At 50.0% G+C, this 7,498-nt stretch overlaps 1 protein-coding gene across 1 annotated transcript in view; it reads right to left on the bottom strand.

Annotated features, from left to right (window-relative positions):
- Positions 1–286: 286 nt before the first annotated feature.
- The window catches only part of LOC111958529 (forkhead box protein O6-like), a 60,385-nt gene continuing 53,173 nt past the window's right edge, over positions 287–7,498 (bottom strand). Inside the window, exon 2 of the mRNA XM_023979779.2 lies at positions 287–4,038. Within this exon, the coding sequence (XP_023835547.1) occupies positions 2,311–4,038 (1,728 nt within the window). The 3' untranslated portion in view covers positions 287–2,310. The remainder of the gene's footprint in view (positions 4,039–7,498) is intronic.

Here is a 7,498-nt window from a genome sequence, read left to right as displayed (position 1 = left end):
CTACTGAGGGAGACAGGAGAGCTGCTTCATGTTCTTCAGGCATCAAACAAACAAAAACTGACTGAATCGGAGCCGGACAACCTGGACTTTGTCCAATAAGAAACACTCATTTTCGGGTTTCCGTTGCAAAACGCTTTAAAACAGTTCGCAACGGTGTGCTGCGTGTGCCCCAATGAACATGACCCATGGCTCTCTCCTGTCCCGAGGCTTTGTGTGGAACTAGAGTGTGGTGGCTACAGTAAATAGACACCGTGGTCCAATTCATGGGGACGGGTGTAGCCTAGAGTATAGGGTGTGGAGGGGGCGGGGGTCACAATCCCGATATCTGCCTTCACACATTACCATGCCGTATCCACCCTGTCCCTGTATGTCCCTTCAGAACGTCAACATTACAACGACAACAAGAGAGAACGACGACAAAAAGGGAAACACGCTGAATGTGGAGATGAGGGGAAGGAAGGTAGGAAGGAACAACAACCCTGTCTGACAGAGATTAATGCCAATCTGATTGGCTGATTGTTTTCGTAGTCTTTTCTACCCCTCTCCGCCTATATGTACAGTACCTTATACCAGAGAACCAGTCAAAACTCAAACTCCCACCAGGCCCAAAACACAGGCGAAAACACGACCTCATAACATGTGCAAGGGAACACGAGACACAGATGATGACAACGATTGCTGATGACTTACGACACAAAACACACTACCCGTTTAGGACACACGCGCCCAGAAGGGACGGGGAAAGGGACATGATCATGTGATTATCTTGCTGTCGACCTACTATCAACCTGCGTTTACTTATTTTGTGTGTTTTTGTTTTTGTCCCCCCCCCCCATCGGTGTCCTTTGCAAACAGACAAACACGGACGGTGTTGTCTCCCTCCGGGCCACGATGACTGGGTGTTCATCACGGTGATCAGAACAGCACATTTACGTTAGCGACAACTGCAGGGGTGAGAGAGAGAAAGAGGGAGGGATGGGAGGGGAGGCGTTTAGATCCCCGATAGTGATGCATGGCTGCAGCATCACTTTGGAGATTAAAAGCAAGGTGCTGAATTTCAATCAAGCACAGTTTAATGGGTCGGTCTGAGGGATGATCACTTTGTCTCTGTTGGTGGTGGTGGGGGCTGGGGGGGGCAGAGACAGAGAAAGCAAAGGTAAAGAGAAAAGCTGGCGCCACAAAGTAAAAAATAAACCCTGGTTGAGGCAAGGTGATACACCATTTTCCATTTTGCCTTCTGAATATTCCAAAGATTAATACAATGAACATAATGCGACCAACTAATATAACATACACTTTCACTTGCACAGTAAGGTAAAGCACCAGATTATAGTTTTCAATTAGGTCAGTGAGGAGGCACAGATCATTGTAGGTCTGTCCCAAAATGTATCATTTGATTTAACCTAATACGAGCCAAAGACAAAGAGGCCAAATAACCAATCAATCAGAAATCTTTGATGACATTTTCCCTGCTTCCCACTGACAGTAAACATTGCAGCATAGCAACCCCCATTATAAACATTGCAGCATAGCAACCCCGATTATAAATCTATGCCACAAATGTATCTACAGGTCCGGATTCTTGCACTTTCTTGATTTGTTCAGCAAAATGATATGTCAAATACCGTACCCACCTCGCAAACAGCCAAACTCTGCATGAATTTGTCTGCTACAGTACGTGGCAAGACCTGGGTCCAAATACCATTTGAGATATTTCAAATACGTTTAGCGTTTGCTGTAGTCTGCCATGGAGTGCAAGATAGGCAGGGTTTGCACTTTCGCGACAATTCTATTGGTTCCATTGCGCCAGGCAAACTCAATCGAGCCCAGATAAAGTGTCGGAAAGTATTTTGAATAGTATTTGAACCCAGGTCTGTATGTGAGTGAGCTGTGGAGTCTGACCCACTTGTTTTAAAGTGCTTGGTGAGTTCAGGTCTCATGATAGTAGATGAGAAAGGGACAGGGTTGGGCAACAACACAGTTGAGATTGTCATCACAGTATACAGCTGATGTGAGAAAAACCAATGTGACATCAGCTACAATCTCCAGAGAGAGTCCGGGCAGGGAGGGATAGGACCGGGGCATTTTATAACACAACATAGAAAGGTATAGGGGAGTGAGTGACTGAGTGTTTGTCCCATCTCCTCTGTTTTCAGTCCAGGAATGACACAGTTAAGCACAGTGCTCCCCAACATGTTAGTGGGGAGGGGGTGGAGCCTATCTATCTGAGGGGCAGTGAGGGCTGGCCTGCAGCACTCTCTGTAGTGGAGTCTTTTCCGAGGCCTGCCCTGAAGCACTCTGGGAAATGTCTCAGCCGGGCACCCAGCTCTGGTTGTTGTGGGCTTGCTGAGGGCCTGCCAGTCCACTCATGCCCATCCCCATCCCCATGCCCACCCCCATGCCCAACCCCTGCGCCAGGGAGCTGTCAAAGTTGAAGTCCATTTCCTCTCCGGAGTCCATGATATCGTGGAGGAGGATGGACTCGACGTCGCAGTCCAAGCTCCCGTGGAAGATATCCAGGTCCAGATCAGCTGGTAGTCTCTCGTGGGGGTGAGGCTGGTGGTAGGAGCTACCATGGTAGCTGCCTCCTGTGCAGCCTCCCACCATGCCCCGTTGGTGGTGGTACAGTCCACTGCCCATTCCTTGGTGTTGGGGGCTGGGGTAAGTGTTGTGGCAGGGGTGCGAGGGGTGGGGGGCGGTGGCCAGGTGGCAGGAGTCCTGGGGCATCCCCAGCATGCCGGCCGGGTTGGGTGGCAGCGTGGTGGAAGCGGGGAGGTGGGCGTGGGACGGGGGGCTGTACAGATAGGGGGCTTTGTGGCTGTAGGGCTGGAGGTGGCCACTGCTGATGCGTGGGGCCAGGGCTGGGGCTGGGGCTTGAGTCGGTGTGTGTGTTGTGTGGTTGCTGTGGTTCTGACTGAGGTTGTGGCCAAGATGAGGAGAGTTGTGGTTGTGGTTGTGGTTGTTGTGGTTGGTCACAGGGTTGAGGTTACGACTCTGAGGACCGTTGTGGCCGTTGTGGCTGTGAGCCGAGTTGTGGTTTGTGTGGCTGCCATTGTGACTGTGTGCTGCATGTCCGTTGTGTCCGGAGTGATGGCTGTGATGGGTGGAGCTCACTCCGTTCGTGGAGGGCCCCATCATGGGGTGGGCATCTCTCTCCTGGCCCAGTATTATGTCCTTGGCACAGTACTGCTGTGGCCCTCCGGGGCCTCCTGTCAGCAGGCTCTGCAGGGCGTTGGTCCCTGAGTAGGCCCGCATGGTGCCACCGAAGCTAGCAGGCTTATTCTCCTGGATGGTCTGCATGGGTGAGTGGTGGCGCAGCATGCCCATCCCAGCCTGGCTGTAGACCGCGCCGCAGTACGACCCCTGACCTTTAACCCCAGGGTTGTAATGATAGACCGGGGGAAGTTTGTGGTCTGCCGCCGGGTGAGGATGATGATGGTGGTAGCCTTCCTCCAGGAGCCTCTCCTCCAGGCAGATCGCCCCCGTGAGATTAGCCAGCTGGGGCAGCTGCTCCACGGGTGGACAGTGGCCTCCCGCGGCCCCCATGGCCGGGGAGCGGGCGCTGGAGGAGGGGGAGGGGTAGAGGTGGGGCGAGGCCGAGCAGGAGAGCCCGCCTTCCTCTGACTCCTCCAGCTCGCCCTCGGCCAGGATGGGCGAGAGGCGCCCGCTCAGGGTCGAAGTGGACGAACTAGCCCGGGAGTGGAGCTCCGTCCAGGCGTCAAACTCTCCTTCCACACCCCCAGCTCCCCCTATGTTGCCTGGGAGAACCTTCCCCGTTGGGCTACCCTGCTCAGGGGAAGCCTGGAGCCCCACTTGAGCCCCAGAACCAATCCCCGGCCTGCCCACCCTCTTGCGGCTGACCCGGCCCTTGCTCTTCAGGTACTTGGTGCTGTTGTCCATGGAGACGGTTCGCCGGCGAGGGGCCTTGCCCATCTTGCCCCCCTCAGGGTTGAGCATCCACCAGGAGGACTTACCCGTGCCTTCGTTCTGCACCCGGATGAAGCGCGTGTGGAGGGACAGGTTGTGTCGGATGGAGTTCTGCAGACATAGATAGATATATATATATAGAGAGAGAGAGAGAAGAGAGGGGGCGAGAGAGAGAGGGGGTGCGAGAGAGCGAGAGAGGGGGCGAGAGAGAGAGAGGGGGCGAGAGAGAGAGAGAGATTGATTTAGAGTGCACGTTACATTGCACATCATATTATGTACACAGTAAGCATTTTCACTGTTTAACACACTGGATCCCACCGCTGCCACCAAACGTCACACTTTAGCTATGGGTGAGGATAGCGTGTGACTTTCAGGCAATGAGTACTGGTCGCCTTTGTGCGTGTCCCAGTGCGTCAGAACTCCTCATCTGTAGACATCAGCTGAATCAAGTATGCATATTACCTTTTGCATATGAAACAACTGTCTGTCGGAGAGGAAACTACAGTTTCAGCGACTTAGACGACGCGCAACCTGCCAATCTGATCCCAAGTCTGCTACTCCGTATTGATGACTGTTTAAAGGTTTATCTCACACACATTGATGCCACTGGGGAGTGTGTGGATTCCCCTTCCAAGAAGAGCTTCGCTGGTCAATATGTACCAGACAGTTTGTGTTTATGCGTATAGAGCCGCTATACACTCACCATCCTGGGGCTACAAAAGACTTGCTAGTACCTTGTCTGCCTACTAAACTGTAGACGCCAGGGCACAGTTTCTCCTGAAGTTATCTATCCGAATTTCAACTATCGGACATGATTAAATGCGTAGAAATAGAATGAATAGAATGGTGTGTCCCCATTCAAGTCAATTAATAGTCCATTCTATTTTTATACATTTAATCCTATCCGATAGGCGAAATCCAGATAGATAACTTTAGAAAAAAATGGGCCCATTAATCAATTGCCAGGTAGGTAGTCCACATGGGTATACTACAAAGCAGGATAAATGAGTTAGCCAGCTAACTTTGATTTAAAAAAACAAAATAACTACCAATTTCTGCATCATTAAGACATTGAAACTAAAATATGTGTTTCTGGTTGTTGAGTCAACTAGACCATGTCCATTTCAAGGTTATCTTTCAAAAAAATATATATGTTTTTTCAGAATATTTAGGTTAGCTGGCTAACTCATTGATCATGCTTTGTGGTATACCCCTCAGTAGTCTACAAAGTGACCCAGTCTCTCTATAACTCTCCTGCCTATTCACCATCATGGATCTACAAACTAGCTATGTGTGCCTTTACCAAACAGTAGGACTCATGAAAATCTATTCTCCGCTCTGTAGTCTAAACTGGAGTGAGCCAGACTCTTTGTACAATCTATCAGGTGAGAGTGCCAAAGATTGTCTGAACTGAAGACACTCGGTCCACTTTATCTCTGTGAAGTGGAGGATATTCCTCCCTCCTTCTCCTTCCCTCGGTCTCTTTCCTCTCCACTTCTTCTCCTCTGCCTGGTAGATGTAAACTAATCCCTGGTTCAATGTGCCTGGCTGGGGATAGTGTTTGATGTGGCTGCCACTCTGGCCCAGCACCAGCCATGTGGAGATGGATGGGAAGATTGAGCTAGGAGCTACCAGGGATAACGGACGGAGCCCACCAACCGCCTCCTACCTACACAGACTCTCTCTATGGCCTTATTCTCATTCTGTCTCTCTATAACCCTGTCTCTTTCTCTCCACCTTCTCCCCTCTCTCTCTCTCTCTCTCCTTTTATCTGTCTCTCTTTTATCACCGTTCTCTCCCTTTATAGCCTTCTCTACTCTAAGCAGTCTGCAACTTGTTGCTTCTCTCCTTTCTTTTCATCCTCTTTCCTCCCTCTCTCTCCGTGTCTCTTGTGTTTGTTAATATACCGTAATCATTATTTACCGCTGAGAGAAAGATTTCACATTTTTTGTCAATTTCTTTCCCACTTTTGTTTTTTGGAACACTCATATTCAGTGATAAACTCTCAATAGATGACTCTGTTCATTCAATTTCTCATTCCAAAAACAATTTGTAGGTGTATTAGACTTTTTCGTCAAGGCCAAGTGAAGGCCAAGTGAACACTGAGAAATATTGATTGACAATAGCTGTTCTGTTCTGCTTTTGCTGTAGGCGTTATTCTGAAACTTGAACGGCAAAATGAAACCAAAGCACCTAGTGTGGCTAAGCCTTACATTGGTACTATAGTACTATATTCCATTGTTTCAGATTGAGGTACACGTGGTGTAATTTAAGCGTTCGTACTTTCAATGGCACCATTGTGTCGTACATCATTTGTATTCACGGGCGAAAGGCACAGTCTGAGTACACACAAATCAAATTGTGGAGCACCAACTGAAAAGCGGCGACTGACTGAATTCAGGTGATCTGTGAATGCCTCCCTTCGGTTGTCTCGCTGTGACACCTCGAGCATCGGGTAACCATGGCAACTGTTGGTAAACGTGCAGGAGAGGGAGTATTTGATATTGTGGTGGGTAGAGCAGGGAGGCAGAGTAAGGCTAGCGGGGGGATGGGGAGAGACGTTGGTTGTTTGATGCTGCAGCTCTCTCTCTAACTCTAAACAGTCTTTCTTTCATCTGGGCCATGCCAGTCCGTCGGGGACGCCCGGTCGGCGGTTAGGGGCGGGCAACTACGTGCCTGCGCCGACTACTACCCTTTTCACACTATCGTGCCAACCGGAACTGTACTGTGTTGGCTCACATATTTTCTTTTCACCTTGATCTTTTCAGCACAGTTCAAGCAACTATGGTGGATACCCAGCCAGCTCAAACAGCTTGGCTCAGCAAAGTTCGGTCCGGCTTGCTAGTGTAAAAAAGCTATACCTGTCTCTCCCATACCAGAACATTATCTTATCAGATCATGATAAATGTTGTCCATCAGGTTAGATGACAGATTGATTAAAGGCCGAATGAAAAGGAACCTCCTTTAATGGGACGAGACCGGTTGAAGCCGCTACCGCATATGATTTCTGATCTGTTCCAAACGTAGCATGGATGATCAAAAAAGTCCCCCGCTATAGACTTGGGAGAGGGATTTGAACATCATCCACAAGCCCTCTTTATCTGATGAATCCTGAATCCACCTGCTTAAGAGAGATTTAAGGGATTGGCTGTGTCCCAACTGGCTCCCTATGCTCTATATAATGCACTACTTTTGACCAGGGGCCATAGGGCTCTGTTCAAAAGTGGAGCACTATATAGGGAATGCGGTGCCATTTGGGACACAGCCATTGCGTGGGTAAGTTGGCCATGATGGCGTAGTCAGCTAGCTGTTTGCTTCCTGTCTGCCGGCCTTTCTGTTTTGTTTTCAAACCCGGGGTTTCTTAGTAGTAGTCATCCTGTTTGGGTGTGGATTTAGGGACTAAGAATAGCCCTGCCAGGTTACAGGTTTCCCTCCCTGTGTTGGTGTAGCCTAGCCCTGGCCTCTCACCCAATCTCGGCCTGAGTCAGGGCAAATATGGCCGGCCCATGCCCCACTCACTCACGCCCCCAAAACAGGCAGTCGCAGGCAGCCGGTGCTAATCCCGCTCCAT

The sequence above is a fragment of the Salvelinus sp. IW2-2015 genome, linkage group LG35 (assembly GCF_002910315.2).
Source record: "Salvelinus sp. IW2-2015 linkage group LG35, ASM291031v2, whole genome shotgun sequence".
NCBI lineage: Eukaryota > Metazoa > Chordata > Actinopteri > Salmoniformes > Salmonidae > Salvelinus > Salvelinus sp. IW2-2015.
Note: the sequence above shows the minus strand (reverse complement) of the source record. Positions and strands in the feature narration are given on the sequence as shown.